The 17,216-nt window shown below is 42.8% G+C and overlaps 1 protein-coding gene across 10 annotated transcripts in view; it reads right to left on the bottom strand.

Annotated features, from left to right (window-relative positions):
* Positions 1–5,277: 5,277 nt before the first annotated feature.
* The window catches only part of GTF2H3 (general transcription factor IIH subunit 3), a 29,775-nt gene continuing 17,836 nt past the window's right edge, over positions 5,278–17,216 (bottom strand). For 5 of the 10 annotated variants that reach the window (XM_077955715.1, XM_015109629.3, XM_015109632.3 and 2 more), the window contains 8 exons: positions 16,915–16,944; positions 16,741–16,769; positions 13,110–13,184; positions 11,992–12,045; positions 7,720–7,788; positions 7,369–7,504; positions 7,214–7,250; positions 5,278–7,130 (listed from right to left, as the gene is read on the bottom strand). In XM_077955715.1, coding sequence (XP_077811841.1) covers positions 7,061–7,130; positions 7,214–7,250; positions 7,369–7,504; positions 7,720–7,788; positions 11,992–12,045; positions 13,110–13,184; positions 16,741–16,769; positions 16,915–16,944 — 500 coding nt within the window. In that variant the 3' untranslated portion in view covers positions 5,278–7,060. Of the gene's footprint in view, positions 7,131–7,213; positions 7,251–7,368; positions 7,505–7,719; positions 7,789–11,991; positions 12,046–13,109; positions 13,185–16,740; positions 16,770–16,914; positions 16,953–17,216 lie in introns of all 10 variants that reach the window. The other 5 variants (XM_015109631.3, XM_077955716.1, XM_015109633.3 and 2 more) reach the window with 2 other exon arrangements.

The raw sequence follows: 17,216 nt of genomic DNA, 5'->3' as shown, positions 1-17,216 counted from the left end.
AGGTTGCAATGAGCCGAGATCATGCCACTGCACACCAGCCTAGGTGACAGCGTGAGACTCTGTCTCAAAAAAAAAAAAAAAAAAAAAGTGGTAAAGAAGGTCATTATATAATGATAAAGGGCTCAGCAAGAGAATAGAACTAGTGTAAACATATATGCACCCAATATTGAAGCACTCAGATATATAAAGCAAATATTATTAGGGCTAAAGAAAGAGAGAGACCCCAGTACGATAACAGTTGCAGACTTCAGCCTCTCACTTTCAGCATTGGACAGATTATCCAGACAGAAAATCAACAAGGAAATGTGAGACCTAATTTGCACTATAGACCAAATGGACCTAATAGATATTTATGGCACATTTCATCTAATGGCTATAGAATACACATTCTTCTAAGCACATGAATCATTGTCAAGAATAGATCGTATGTTAGGTCACAAAACAAGTCTTTACAAAAAAAAAAAAAATCAGACCAAGCATCGTTTTGTTTTTTTTTTCCTTGAGATGGAGTCTCACTCTTGTCCCCCAAGCTGGCGTCCAATGGCATGATCTTAGCTCACTGCAACCTCTGCCTTCCCGGGTTCAAGTGATTCTCCTGCCTCAGCCTCCTGAGTAGCTAGGATTACAGGTGTGCACCACCACACCCAGCTAATTTTTATATTTTTTAGTAGAGACAGGGTTTCACCATGTTAGGCACGCTGGTCTTGAACTCCTAACCTTAGGTGATCCACCCACGTCGGTTTCCCAAAGTGCAGGGATTACAGGCATGAGCCACCACACCCAGCCCCAGATCAAGCATCTTTTCTGATCACAATGGAATAAAACCAGAAATCAATAACAAGAGGAACTTTGGAAAGTATACAAACACAAGGAAATTAAACAGTATGTTGCTGAATGATCAGTGGATCAATGAAGAAATTAAGAGGGTTTTTTTTTTTTTTCTTGAGACAGAGTCTTGCTCTGTCACCAGGCTGGATTGCAGTGGAGCAATCTCAGCTCACTGCAACCTCCGCCTCCCAGGTTCAAACAATTCTCCTGCCTCAGCCTCCCAAGTAGCTGGGCCTACAGGCGCATGCCACCACGCCCAGCTATTTTTTTTTGTTTTTCTACTAGAGACAGTGTTTCACCATGTTGGCCAGGATGGTCTCGTTCTTTTGACCTCGTGATCCGCCCACCTCGACCTCCCAAAGTGTTGGGATTACAGGTGTGAGCCACTGGGCCCGGCCATTAAGAGGGAAAATTTAAAAACTCCTTGAAACATACAAAAATGGAAAAACAACATACCAAAACCGATGGAATACAGGAAAAGCAGTACTAAGAGGAGACCTTAGAGCAATAAGTACCTTTATCAAAAAAGTAGAAAAACTTCAAATAAACAACCAAATGATGCTTTTTGAAGAACTAGAAAAGAGCAAACCAAACCCAAAGTTAGTATTAGAAAAGAAATAATAAGGTGGCTCACGCCTATAATCCTAGCACTTTGGGAGGCTGAGGCAGGTGGATCACCTGAGGTCAGGAGTTCATAACCAACCTGACCAACATGGTGAAACCCCATCTCTAATAAAAATACAAAAATTAGCCAGGCATGGTGGCGCATGCCTTTAGTTCCAGCTACTTGGGAGGCTGAGGCAGGAGAATCGCTTGAACCCGGGAGGCGGAGGTTGCAGTGAGCTGGGATTGTGCCACTGCACTCCAGCCTGGGCAACAGAGCAAGACTCCGTCTCAAAAAGAAAAGAAATAATAAAGAGCAAGAGCAGAAATAAATGAAATTGCAATTTAAAAAATTCAGAAGATCAACAAAATGAAAAGCTGGTTTTTTGAAAAGAACAAAATTGACAAACCTTTAGCCACACTAAGAAAAAAAAGACCCAAATAAGTAAAATCAGAGATGAAAAAGACCTTACAACTGATATCACAGAAATTCAAAGGATCATTAGAGACTACTATGAGCAGCTATATGCCAATAAACTGGAAAACCAGCTGGGTGCAGTGGCTCATGCCTGTAATCCTGACACTTTGGGAGGCTGAGGCAGTGGACGCTTGAGGTCAGGAGTTCAGGACCAGCCTAGCCAACATGGCGAAACCCTCTCTACTAAAAATACAGAAATTAGCCGGGCATAGTGGCGCATGCTTGTACTCCCAGCTACTTGGGAGGCTGAGGCGGGAGGACCACTTTGAACCCGGGAAGCAGAGGTTATAGTGAGCAGAGATCGTACCACTGTACTCCAGCCTGGGTAACAGAGTAAGACTCCGTCTCAAAAAAAAAAAAAACCAAAAAAACAAAAACAAAAACAAAACTACAGGCTAATGTCTCCAATGAACATTGATGCAAAATCCTCAACAAAATACCAGCAAACAAAATTCAACAACACATTAAAGATATCATTCAGTCAGGGCATGGTGGCTCACACCTGTAATCCGAGCACTTTGGGAGGCTGAGGTGGGTGGATCACTTGAGGTCAGGAGTTCGAGACCATCCTGGCCAATATGGTGAAACCCCATCTCTACTAATAATACAAAAAAATTAGCCGGGCATGGTGGTGCACACCTGTAATCCCAGATACGCAGGAGGTTGAGGCAGGAGAATCGCTTTAATCCAGGTGGCAGAGGCTGCAGTGAACCGAGATCAGGCCACTGCACTCCAGCTTGAGTGACAGAGCGAGATTCTGTCTCAGTACAAAAAAAAAAAAAAAAAATAGGTACTTCAGCCAGGTGTAGTGACTCACACCTGTAATCCCAGCACTTGTGGAGGCCAAGGCGGGTGGATCATCTGAAGTCAGGAGTTCAAGACCAGCCTGGCCAGCATGGTGAAACCCAGTCTCTATTAAAAATCCAAAAAAATTAGCTGGGCATGGTGGCAGGCCCCTGTAATCCCAGCTACTTGGGAGGCTTAGGCAGGAAAATCGCTTGAACCCGGGAGGCAGAGGTTGCAGTGAGCTGTTATCACCCCATTGCACTCCAGCCTGGGCAACAAGAGCGAAACTCTGTCCCCAAAAAAAAAAAAAAAAATTCATTCATCATGACCCAGTAGGATTCATTCCAGGGATGCAAGGATGGTTCAACAGGATGGTTCAACACAGGTAAATCAATCAATGTGATACATCATGTCAACCAAAGGAAGAACAAAAGTCATCTGATCATTTCAATGGATGCTCAAAAAGCATTTGATAAAATTCAACATCCTTTCATGATAAAAAAAAAAACCCTCAAAAAAATGGGTATAGAAGGAACATACTTCAACACACACAAAAAAAAGCCACATATAACAGACCCACAGCTAGTATCATACTGAACAGGGAAAAAACGGAAAACCTTTCCTCTGAATTCTGGAACACGATAAAGATGCCCACTTTCACCACTGGTATTCAACATAGTGCTGAAAGTCCTAGCTAGAGCAATCAGTCATGAGAAAGACATAAAAGGTATTCAAATTAAAAAGGAAAAAGTAAAATTATCCTTGTTTGCAGACGATACAATCTTTTTTTTTTTTTTTTTTTTTTTTTGAGACGGAGTCTCACTCTGTCGCCCAGGCTGGAGTGTAGTGGCCGGATCTCAGCTCACTGCAAGCTCCGCCTCCCGGGTTTACGCCATTCTCCTGCCCCAGCCTCCCGAGTAGCTGGGACTACAGGCGCCCGCCACCTCGCCCGGCTAGTTTTTTTGTATTTTTTAGTAGAGACGGGGTTTCACCGTGTTAGCCAGGATGGTCTCGATCTCCTGACCTCGTGATCCACCCGTCTCGGCCTCCCAAAGTGCTGGGATTACAGGCTTGAGCCACCGCGCCCGGCCCGATACAATCTTATATCTGAAAAAACCTAGATGCCACCAAAAAACTATTAGAACTGATAAAATTAGTAAAGTAGCAGGATACAAAATCAACATACAAAAATCATTTGCATTTATTTATTTAGAGACAGGGTCTCACTCTGTCATCCAGGCTGGAGTTCAGTAGCATGATCATGGCTCATTGTAACCTGCGCCTCTTGGACTCAAGTGATCCTCCCACCTTAGCCACCAGAGTAGCTGGGACTATAGGCATGCACCACCACATCTGGCTAATTTTTATATTTTTTGTAGAGACGGGGTTTTGCCATGCTGCCCAGGCTGGTCTTGAACTCCTAGGGCTTAAGTGATCCTCCCGCCTCAGCCTCCTAAAGTGTTGGGATTACAGGCGTGAGCCACTGCACACAGACTAAGATTTGAAATTAAAGTTCTTCAGAGTTGAATAAAAAATTGTCTGGCATTTGACCAAATGCAGTTTAAAAGCACACATTTGAAGAAGAGTTGAATGAGCATGAGATAAATAATGAATGAAAGGAAATAATTCAACCAGATATGAAAATCAAATTATTTTATTGTAAAAATTTATATAAAATAACTCATAAGGGCAACAGTTAAAAACAAGTTAAACAGAACTAACCAAACGTATAAGACATTTCAAATAAAAAATAATAAAAGTCTTGCTAGCTTGCTTGAAAGTATATCTCTTTTAGATATATAATACTTTATATCCTAGACTTAAAATTGTGATTTCCATTACACTTAATTAGTATATGAAATATTAAGTACTATTTTTAAAAGACAGGTTCTCAAACTCAAGGATTAACAAACATTTGCAAAGTGAGCACCAAAGTCTGTATATTTGTTAACAAAGACACAAATCCAGAATACAAAATCTATCTGAAATTAAGCAAATATCAAATTATTTAAATATGACTCCGCCTGTATAAAGAGAAAATTAAAATCTTAGTTACACACACAGTTTTGCACACAATGGGTTTTGTCAGTACACATTTTTTTTTTTTTTTTTGAGACAGAGTTTCGTTCTTGTCGCCCAGGATAGAGTGCAATGGCGTGATCTTGATCTTGGTTCACTGCAACCTCTGCCTCCTGGGTTCAAGGGATTCTCCTGCCTCAGCCTCCCGAGTAGCTGGGATTGCACGCACCTGCCACCACACCCAGCTAATTTTTGTATTTTTAGTAGAGACAGGGTTTCACCATGTTGGGCAGGATGGTCTCAAACTCCTGACTTCAGGTGATCCGCCCGCCTTGGCCTCTCAAAGTGCTGGGATTACAGGCGTGAGCCAAGGCGCCTGGCTGTAAGTACACTTTTTTGTTTGTTTCTTTTGAGATGGAGTCTCCCTCTGTCGCCCAGGCTGGAGTGCAGTAGCTCGATCTCGGCTCACTGCAACCTCTGCCTCCAAGGTTCAAGCGATTCTCCTGCCTCAGCCTCCTGAGTAGCTGGGATTTGTACAGGCACGTGTCACCACGCCCGGCTAATTTTTGTATTTTTAGTAGAGAAGGGGTTTCATCATGTTAGTCAGGCTGGTTTTTTTCTTTTTTTTTTGGTTGAGACGGAGTCTCCTTCTGTCGCCCAGGCTGGAGTGCAGTGGCACAATCTCAGATCTCTGCAAGCTCCACCTCCCGGGTTCACGCCATTCTCCTGCCTCAGCCTCCAAGTAGCTGGGACTACAGGCGCCCGCCACCACGCCCAGCTGATTTTTTTTTGTATTTTTAGTAGAGACGGGGTTTCACCGTGTTAGCCAGGATGGTCTCAATCTCCTGACCTCCTGATCCGCCCACCTCGGCCTCCTAGCTGGGATTACAGGCGTGAGCCACGGTGCCCAGCCTTTCTTTTTTGATACAAAGTCTCGCTCTGTCACCCAGGCTGGAGTGCAGAGGCACTATCTTGGCTCACTGCAACCTCTGCCTCGCGGGTTCAAGCAATTCTCCTGCCTCAGCCTCCCGAGTAGCTGGAACTACAGGTGGCTGCTACCTTGCCTGGCTAATTTTTGTATTTTTAGTAGAGACAGAGGTTCACCATACTGGCCAGGCTGGTCTCGAACACCTGACCTTGTGATCTGCCCGCCTTGGCCTCCCAAAGTGCTAGGATTACAGGGGTGAGCTACCATGCCCGGCCTTGTCAGTAAACATTTAAAAAAAAACAAAATAACTCAGCCACCATTCCTTAAAGTCTTTGTACAAATATGTGCTAGAAACTAAAAGGACTTTTAATAATTTCAAGATTACATAGAAAAATACACTTTTTGTTGTTGAAATTACAAATAGTTTTGCTTTTGAACTTATAAACATTTTCGGGATTCAGTCCAAAGTTTCTAGAGAACAGTTTCTATAAATATACTTAAACTTTTCGTAGAGATGGGGTCTTCTCACTTGGTTGCCCAGGCTGCTCTCGAACTCCTGGGCTCAAGCAATCCTCTGGCCTCAGCCTCCCAAAGTGCTGGGATTACAGGTGCAGTTTCAATATTAATGTGGATTTTTCCCCCATTAAAAAAGGAAAGAATTCTATCTGAAAACCATACTTAGCAGAGTCCATTTTCCCCAGTAAGTTCTCCCTCAAAACCAGTCATAAGCTTTCACATATAAGCTCTTCCCACAACTATTTTGAAGAAAATTTGCTACTTCACATGTTCTCCTTACTCATTTAAAATGAGATTTTGTAGTTATTTGGTGACAAACTATTGTTTAGACGACTTTGTCCAAATATGTACTGATATCAGACAAAAAGTAAATATCTGCAAATATCTGAGGCTATCTCAATTTAAACAACAAGAATTTTATTTACATGACGATCACAGGTAACTGTTGATTCAAATAAGACGTTCTGTGTTGATTAATGCCATTACTCTACAAATAGTCCTTTTACAAAGCTACGTTCAAATTTCCCATGCCATGCATTTCACAACGAGGACCTGGATTCAGGTAGTAGGTTAGAAAGCCTATGATCAATCATGACAAGCTGACTTTGACTAACAGTCATCCCGTTAAAAAAAAGAAAGCCACAAACATGTGCTTTCTTGCCCCTTTCTGGACAGCAACCAGTCACAGAATATTTTAGGATATATTGCATAGAATGGCTCCCTCAAACAAATCAGTCCTCCGGAAGCACAGGATAAAAAGAATGTTTGGGAAATATTTTCTGTAAGGTCACTACATTAAAAATTATCCTATATCTATCTTTATTTTTTTTAGTCTTCCCAACAAAGAATCTGCTATGTAATTTCTATTAACAGCTCTAAAAGATGGAGAAAGTATTTTATCCTCAGGCAGACACTTTCAGTTTCTTTTTCTTGGCTTTCAGTACTGGAGGCAGAGAAATCTTAAAGGCTGTCCTGAAATTACAGAGAGGAAAACATTTTTCAATATTCTAGAGCTGTGAAGTATCAGCCACCCACACAATCTCAAAGATACTTACTCGCACGTAGTGCAAATGGGGCTGAAATTGCAGAATACTGTAAATTAAAAAAAAAAAAAGAAACAATGGGGTGGCTGAAAAAACAATGCAGTTGAGAAACTGTTTTCCTGCCCCCAAACATAGAAAAAAAAGAAAAACTAGGTACATGAACTTACTTGACAAACACACAGAACAGACATAACCAATTTCAATGAGATTTCGATGACAGAAGCAAGCAGCCCTGTAGTCAACATGAACTGGGGGTGGGAGGATTAACTGAGATCTCTGATCTTGATCGGGAAGAAACACCCACTGTAAAACAAACAAACAAACAAAAGAAACTTTTATTTAAAAAATGGGAAAAAAATAACGTGAAGCCCCACCCTTCTAGGCCTTGGAACCCCAACGCCTGCATTTATTGCTTTCTCCCGAGTACTAGCACCAGCCATCCTGCTTCCATTCCTTTCCCAGGACACAGAGGTCATCCTTCCCTACAGGCATCAGGGTCACCACTGCTGTCTCCTTACCAGCAAATACTGCAGAAGGGAGGGCATCTGAGGCACCTTCAGGTACAGTCCTCCCGTGATGTCACAAGCCTGCAAGACACAGAGGGCTTGCTGCCAAACTCACACTTACCTAGGGTTTCCAGAGGAATGGGATTCTCACCAGCAATGCCTCAGGTCTACAAAATCAGAGGAGGATATGACACCGCAAATTATTATTATTATTATTATTATTTATTTTTATTATTTTGACAGAGTCTTGCTCTGTTGCCCAGGCTGGAGTACAGTGGCACAATCTCGGCTAACTCCAACCTCTGCTTCCGGGTTCAAGCGATTCTCCTGCCTTAGCCTCCCAAGTAGCTGGAATTACAGGCATGCGCCACCACGCCCGGCTAATTTTTGTATTTTTAGTAGAGACGGGGTTTCGCCAGTCACATGGTAATTCTATGTTTAACTTTTCCAGGAAGTTGTGAACTGTTTCCTGAAGTGGCTATACCATTTTACATTTCCAGCAGCACTGTAGGAGGGATCCAACTTCTCTATATCCTCACCAACACTTATTATTAGCTGACTTTTGGATAACAGCTGTCCTAGTGGAGTGAAGTAATAGCTCATTGCGATTTTGACTTACACTTCCCTGGTCAGTAACGATATTAAGCATCTTTTCATGTGCTTCTTGGCCATTTGCAGATCTTTGGAGAGATATCTGTTCAAATCCTTGACCTACTTTGAAGTGAGTTATTTGTCTTATTTTTGAATTTTAAGAGTTCTTTATATAATCAGAATATTAGTCCCTTTATCAGATACATCATGTGCAAATATCTCTCCCAGTTGTCTTTTTACCTTGGAAGCACAAAAATTTTTAATTTTCATGAGATTTGTTTTCATTGTATTTTGTTAATTTTATTATGTAAAAAGAAACTGTGAGATGGCTTTATTCTGTTCTCTTTAAGAAATAACACTTTTTGTCTAGGTGCAGTGGCTCATGCCTGTAATCCTATCACTTTGGGAGGCCAAGGCTTCAGGACTGTTTGAGCCCAGGAATTTGAGACCAGCCTGAGCAACATAATGAAACCCCGTCTCTACAACAAATTTAAAAAATTAGGCCAGGCGCGGTGGCTCATCCCTGTAATCTCAGCACTTTGGGAGGTCAAGGCAGCAGATCACTTGAGGTCAGCAGTTCAATACCAGCCTAGCCAACAGGGTAAAATCCCGTCTCTACTAAAAATACAAAAATTAGCTGGGTGTAGTGGCAGGCACCTGTAATCCCAGCTGCTTGGGAGGCTAAGGCAGGAGAATCGCTGGAACCCAGGAGTTGGGGTTTCAGTGAGCCAAGATCACACCATTGCACTCCAGCCTGGGCAACAAGAGCAAAACTCCGTCTCAAAAAACTACAAAATTAGCCAGGCACTGTAGTACATGCCAATGATCCCAGATACTCAGGAGACTGAGTGGGAGGATCACTTGAGCTGGGGAAGATGAGGCTGCAGTGAGCCATGATCACGCCACTGCATTCCAGCCAGGGCAAGGGCAAGACCCTGTCTCAAAATAAAATAAAATAAAAATAACACTCTTTTGAATTTGGTCCTCTTTTTCTAAGCTTTTGCTATCTTCAGAGTTTTCCAAAGGCACAAAACACTCGCGCTCTCCTGGTTGCTGACACTAAGGTTTCCTGTCCATGTTCATGGTTTTTCCCAACAATCACTCATCTATTCATTTGATAAACACAGCTTTCTCGCTTTGACACGGCAGTGCTTCGGTTTACACTGAAAACCCTAGCTCTGATCCTAGGACCTTGAGGCTCCTCTGAAAGTACCGTCCTGGTTCAGTTGGTCTGTTAGATTCATTTACACATTTAACAACTGTTTTAGAGCACCGTGCAGGGTTACAGCAATAAACATCACAGAGTCCATCCTCGTGAAGTTAACATTCTAGTGGAGAAGGCAGAGAGTAAATCAGGTAAGTAAATGCACAAATGATGTTATAGGTTATGATCATTTCTATGAAGAAAAATAAAGTAGGCTAAGGGGAGCGGGAGTAACAGTAACAATGGTGGTCAGGGAAGGCTTCTCTGAGGAGGTGACACAGAAGCAGAGACCTGAAGGCAGGCAGGGAGTAGGCCATGCAAATACCGGCGGGAAGAGCTTGCAAGCAGAGAGAACGGCAAGTGCATCGCCCCTCTGGCTGAAGCAGGCCTGTTTCAGACAACAGCAACGGGGCAGGGCGGTGGGGCCAGACTGAACAGGGAGAGTGTGGAAGACACCGGGCAAAAGCTTCCCAGGAGCCTCAGCAAGCAGCATCCGGAAGGCCCTGGCAGGCCCTGACTCTGGGTTTTAGTCGACGTGTGATAATAGGCCATGGGGGGGTTTTAAGCAAGTGAGCAACGGGTTCTAATTTATATTAGGTTGGTGCAAAAGTAATTGCGGTGTTTACTGCTTAAAAAAAAAAAAAGGGCAAAAACCGCAATTACTTTTGCACCAACCTTGTATTTTGAAAGCTTCATTCTGACAGCTGTTCTGAGAACCAACTTTCAACATTTCTTTATTTTTTTAAAAAAGGGAGACAGGGTTTCCCTGGAGTGCAGTGGCATGATCATAGCTGACTGCAGCTTCGAACTCCTAAGCTCAGCCAGGATATATATATACACATACATATATATATACACACACACACACATATATATATATATATTTTTTTTTTTTTTTGAGATAGCGTCTCACTCTGTCGCCCAAGCTGGAGTGCAGTGGTGCAATCTCGGCTCATGTAAGCTCCGCCTCCTGGGTTCACGTCATTCTCCTGCCTCAGCCTCCCGAGTAGCTGGGACTACAGGCACCTGCCACCACGCCCGGCTAATTTTTTGTATTTTTAGTAGAGACAGGGTTTCACCGTGTTAGCCAGGATGGTCTCGATCTCCTGACCTTGTGATCGCCCACCTCAGCCTCCCAAAGTGCTGGGATTACAGGTGTGAGCCACCGTGCCGGGCCTCAGCCAGGATATATTTTAAAGGCGGAATGAACAGGATTTGCTCATGGTTATGAAAGGAGGGAAGAGAAGAGACAAGGAAGAGTTAGGTTTTTGCCCGAGCTGCTGAGTGAACTGCACTGCCACTTAGGGAGATGGGGCAGGAAGAGGCTGAGAGGACAAACCAAGAGCTCTCTGGTTTGGACACATGACGCTGAAGATGCCTGCCAGACGTCCAAGGGGAGGTACTACATACACGGCTGATTCTGCAAGTCTGGAACTCAGGACGGTCTGGGACTGGACTAGAGAAATGAATGTGAGGGCCGAGGAGGTAGAGCTGGTATGTGAATTCATGGCAGAGACAAGATCGTCTTGGAGTTAACAGACAACGTGTAGACTGAAATGTGTTGCTAAGAAATGAATTCAAACTTTTTGAATTTTTACTACTGAAATACAATACGTACAAGAGTCTATATACACAATGTGTAAGTATGGTTTAAATAATCAAATGAACATCATATACCTATGATCAAGCTGAAGAAACAGTAGAGTCTCAGAACCTTTGAAGCCTGTGAATTTTCCCATTGGACCTCGCTCTCCCCATCCTTCATCCCCAGCAGTAACCTAAATTCAGGGTTTGTCACAGTTTTGTGCTTGTAACTGATCCTTTAGGAAACAACATTTGTGGCCAAAAAACATCTAACAATAACTCAGTAATTTCTTCAGACTTACTTTAGGGTTTTGTTTCCTTTGGGTTAAAGTAAAATTCAGTTTTTATCTTTTTCATTAAAAAGCAACGTCTGACAGTGCTGCCCAGTGGAAACAGAATGCAGGCAATATGTAATTTAAAATGTTCCAGCAGCTCCACACGCAAGGGGGAAATAAATAGATAAAATCGGCCGGGCACGGTGGCTCAAGCCTGTAATCCTAGCACTTTGGGAGGCCGAGATGGGCGGATCACTAGGTCAGGAGATCGAGACCATCCTGGCGAACACGGTGAAACCCCGTCTCTACTAAAAAATACAAAAAAACTAGCCGGGCGAGGCGGCGGGCGCCTGTAGTCCCAGCTACTCGGGAGGCTGAGGCAGGAGAATGGCGTAAACCCGGGGGGCGGAGCTTGCAGTGAGCTGAGATCCGGCCACTGCACTCCAGCCCGGGCGACAGAGCCAGACTCCGTCTCAAAAAAAAAAAAAAAAAAAAAATAGATAAAATCAGGTTCAATAACATACTGTATTTAACCCAATATACCCAAAGCACTTTCATTTTAAATTGTAATCACTATAAAAATCACTAATTGTCATAATCACCCACACAAAGCATGGTTTTAAAACATACCTGTTGGAGGAGCCCTGAGTCGGAATCTAAAACACAGGCATCAATCAAAATATTCTGAAAGAAACGTTTTGAAAATATTACAGAAATAATAACAGTAATGATTACCCTATACTGAGAACCTACTACATGCCATACTCTATGCTTAAAATAGCTCCCTCAATACGCAACGTGACTCTGCACGGCAGATATTTGCATTTGGCAGCTGAAGCACCCAGGACATGGCTGGGCTGTGGTCACAGAGCCAGTGGGTGGGAAAGCTCTCACCCCACTCGGCCTGTCTCCAAAGTTCAGGCTCTTTTCACTACATCATGCTGTCACTCCACAACAGAGAACATTATGCATGGCTATAGCAGCATTTTATGTTAAGACTGAAGTTCTGCTTCGTTTTTTTGGGGCAGACTCTAGCTCTGTTGCCCAGGCTGGAGGGCTGTGGCGCGATCTCCACTCACTGCAAGCTCCGCCTCCCGGGTTCACATCATTCTCCTGCCTCAGCCTCCCGAGTAGCTGGGACTACAGGCACCCACCACCACACCCAGCTACTTTTTGTATTTTTAGGAGAGACGGGGTTTCACCATGTTAGCCAGGGTGGTCTCGATCTCCTGACCTTGTGATCTGCCCGCCTCGGCCTCCCAAAGTGCTGGGATTAGAGGTATGAGCCACCTCGCCCGGCTAACACTGAATTTTTAAGAAGGTTTTCTTTCTTTATAAATACATCAAAGAAGAAAATGTATTATACTTCATCTGAACATTTCAACTCTTTGCAAAGTAAAAACATTGAATCTTTATAGATCTCACCACAGCAAAAAGAAAAAGAAATTGAGGCAAGGTTTATACAGCAAACTGTCAAACCAGAGTTTCTTGGCATAGGGTCCATGGATGGGCTAAAGGTTACCTGAATGCCATGAAACTCTATGCAAAACTGTGGTTGAGTGCACATTGTTCTGGGAATGCATCAGCTTCTCAAGTGGTCCAGGACCCAAAATAGAAAAAAGACCAGAACATTCCTTGCCCATTCATAAGGTTACGTAGTCAGAATACCTCAGAGTACAGCATTCAAAAAATGAAACTGACTCCTTCATTATGAAACAAATACTTTAAATGGCAGGCTCTCAGTTCACCTGTTTCTGTGCTGCGAAGATGACATTCATGAAGTTCATATACTGCAACGCACTGTCTTCTGCAGCCTTAATCACCTAAAAATCACAGTCATGTTAATTCTGCCCAGGCACATCCCAGTCCTCTCACACCAATGTCACATAATATATTGCGAACCACAACCAACATTACTCCAGTTTGTCTTCCCATTTATCATTGTTAAATGATACCTAAAGTATAAAGATGACAGTAACATTTCCCCCAAAATCCTACCACCCAAGGACAGTCCACGTAAGGGTTTGATGAACTCCTTCTGGGGAGCACCTACGTGGGCAGGTATATACATGCACACCCAAAACATGAACACAAACATACACAAAATACATATACACACACACACCCAAAATACACACACACCCCCAAAATATACACATGCACACCCAAAATACACACCCACTCCCAAATTACACACACCTACCCACCCAAAATATACACATGCACACCAAAATACACGCACACCCAAAATACACACAACTATCCACCCAAAATATACACATGCACACCCCAAATATACACATGAACCCCCAAAATACACACCCCCAAAAATACACACATCCCCAAAAATACACACCCCAAAAAACACACACACACCCAAAATACACACACTGCAAATACATACACATACACCCAAAATTCACAGGTATGCACATCCAAAATACATATACACCCAAAATACACAGGTACGCACACCCAAAATACATACACACTCAAAATATACACAACCCAAAAGTACACACACCCTCAAAATACACACACCCAAAACACACACAACCAATAAACACACCCCCAAAAAATACACATCCAAAGCATACCCCCAAAATACACACCCCTCAAAATACACACACCCCAAATACACACATAAAATATACACAAACCCCAAAAACACCCAAAACACACAAACATACCCCAAATACATACACACACACAAAACACACACACATCCAAAATATACACACATACACACACCCAGAATACACACACATCCAAAATACACACACTCACACATGTCAGAATGATTACTTAGCATTCTGCAACCTGCTTTTTGAGTCCACAATATATGTGGGAAAAAATATTCTTTTTTTTTTCTTTTTTTTTGAGATGGAGTCTCGCTCTGTCGTCCAGGTTGGAGTGCAGTGGCTGGATCTCAGCTCACTGCAAGCTCCGCCTCCCGGGTTTACACCATTCTCCTGCCTCAACCTCCCGAGTAGCTGGGACTGCAGGCACCCGCCACCTCGCCAGGCTAGTTTTTTGTATTTTTTAGTAGAGACGGGGTTTCACTGTGTTAGCCAGGATGGTCTTGATCTCCTGACCTCGTGATCCACCTGTCTCGGCCTCCCAAAGTGCTGGGATTACAGGCTTGAGCCACCACGCCCGGCGGGAAAAAATATTCTAATGTCCATGAATTAGAATATATACTTCTAGAATATATGCTTCTTGCAGACTTCATAAATTTCCACTATTTAAGCAGTTTCCAATTCTCAGTTTTAAACAATGTTCTGATGACACCCTCATATACCCTCTACACAGCTCTCTAATTACCTCCGGAAAATAAGCAGTGATTACTAAAGTGTATGCACATTTAATTTTGATACAGATTACCAAAATGCACCCCAGAAAAATTTTTACCAATTTATCCTCCTATCAGCAATGCATGAGAATAACCAATCCCCAACATCACCATCAACCCCGGGAACTGCCAGCTTTTTCTTTTTTTTTTTTTTTGAGACGGAGTCTCGCTCTGTCACCCAGGCTGGAGTGCAGTGGCCTGATCTCAGCTCACTGCAAGCTCCGCCTCCCGGGTTTATGCCATTCTCCTGCCTCAGCCTCCCGAGTAGCTGGGACTACAGGCACCCGCCACCTCACCCGGCTAGTTTTTTTTGTATTTTTTTAGTAGAGACGGGGTTTCACCATGTTAGCCAGGATGGTCTCGATCTCCTGACCTCGTGATCCGCCCGTCTCGGCCTCCCAAAGTGCTGGGATTACAGGCTTGAGCCACCGCGCCCGGCCCAGCTTTTTCATTTGTGCTAAACAACCGTGATCCACCTGCCTCGGCCTCCCCAAGTGTTGGGATTACAGGCGTGAGCCACCACGCCCAGCCAATTACTTGACATTTCTTTGCTTACTAGTAAGACTGAACATATTTTCAAATGCTAAAACTGACCTTTTGCTTTTGCAGACTGCTCGTTTTCTACTTGTTTTTCTAAAGCTTGACTTTTAACAATGAATTTATGGCTGGGTGCGGTGGCGTGAGCTACCGCACCCAGCCTTCTTCTAGTACTGTTATGACTTGAACTTTTACACTGAAATGTTTGATCTTTACTAGAATATATTTAAGTGTAAGTGGTGAGACAAGGAACAAGCTCTGTTTTTCCCCAAATGGCCAATCAGTTGGGCCAGCACCTTTTACTGAGCAACTCATTTTCTCCCCACTAATTTGAAGTGCTTCCTCTGTGACAAGTCCAGCTCTCCCATGTACGTGGTTTGATTACTGGACTCTAGTCTTTCCTATTTTGTTTCTGTGCTCTGTGCTACTACCACACAGTGACTTGCTCTACATCGTGTTATAAGGACTAATGCAGCAAGCTCCTACTTACTACTCCTTTTCAGAAAGTTCCTGACTATTCTTTTAAATTTATTCTTCCAGATAAACTGTTGAATTTCTCTTTTTTTTTTTTTTTTTTTTTTTGAGATGGAGTCTTGCTCTGTAGCCCAGGCAGGACTGCAGTGGTGCAATCTCGGCTCACTGCAACCTCCACCTCCCGGGTTCAAGCGATTTTCATGCCTCAGCCTCTTGAGTAGCTGGGACTACAGGTGCCCACCACCACACTCAGCTAATTTTTTGTATTTGTATTAGAGATGGCATTTCACCATATTGGCCAGGATGGTCTCAAACTCCTGACCTCTTGATCTGTCTACCTTGGCCTCCCAAAGTGCTGGGATTATAGGCGTGAGCCACTACACTCGCCTTGAATTTCTTTTTTAAATCTCCCCACCCTGCCAGGAAAAAAAAAACCTCCCTGATATTCTGACTGAGATTGTAAATTGAGTTTACAGTATGATTTTGGGAAAACTGACAACCAAGAACAAAATATGGCTCTCCATTTATTCTTCTATCTCTCTCAGAATTTTAGTTTTCCTTATCATCACTTTTACACACTGCTTGTTAAATGAATCCTGGATAGTTAATATTTTTTGCTCCTACTATAAATGGGTTTATTTCCCATCATGTTTTCTTTTTTTTTTTTTTGAGACAAGAGTCTCACTCTGTCACCCAGGCTAGAGTGCAGTGGCGCGATCTCAGCTCACGGCAACCTCCGCCTCCTAGGTTCAAGCGATTCTCCTGTCTCGGGCTCCTGAGCAGCTGGGACTATAGGCATGCACCACCACGTCCAGCTAATTTTTGTATTTTGACTAGAGACGGGGTTTCACCATGTTGGCCAAGCTGGTCTCGAACTCCTGACCTCAAGTGATCTGCCTGTCACAGCGTCCCAAAGTGCTGGGATTACAGGTGTGAGCCACCACACCCGGCCTCCCATTATGTTTTCTAATTATCTATAGTTGTCATATAAAAAAGTAATGATTTTTTAATCTTACCAATATCCTTGACTTCATTTCCTGATTATCTATAAAGAGAAAAAAGCAGAAAAAAATTTAACTAGATCTTATTAATCATATATGGTTTCCTAACCAACTTTTAAACAGTCCAGCAAAGAAATACTAGTAAAATAAGTAGGATTATAGTTCTCATAGGAAAATGCAGGCTCTTACCTTTAATTTCCTTGTTCATTCTGTGAATGTCTTAATTTCTTAACATTAAGGAATACAAAAATATTATTTTACTTCATAAATATTTATAGTAAAAAGAAATATAACCTCCAATTTTAAATAAACCCAGCATCTACCTAGCTAAGAAGGGAAATGCTCCACTTACCAAGATAAATACACGAGAGTGATTGGGGGTTTTCAGTTACTAACTCTGCAGTCAACTGGGCTTTGTAATCTAACCAAAATATAATCTCTGTCCCAGAAAATTGAAATTCCCAACACTCGACTGTCCTATTGTTATCTAC

Source organism: Macaca mulatta, chromosome 11 (assembly GCF_049350105.2).
Source record: "Macaca mulatta isolate MMU2019108-1 chromosome 11, T2T-MMU8v2.0, whole genome shotgun sequence".
Classification (NCBI taxonomy): domain Eukaryota; kingdom Metazoa; phylum Chordata; class Mammalia; order Primates; family Cercopithecidae; genus Macaca; species Macaca mulatta.
The sequence above is the reverse complement of the archived record's forward strand: the minus strand, read 5'-3'. Positions and strand labels throughout refer to the sequence as shown.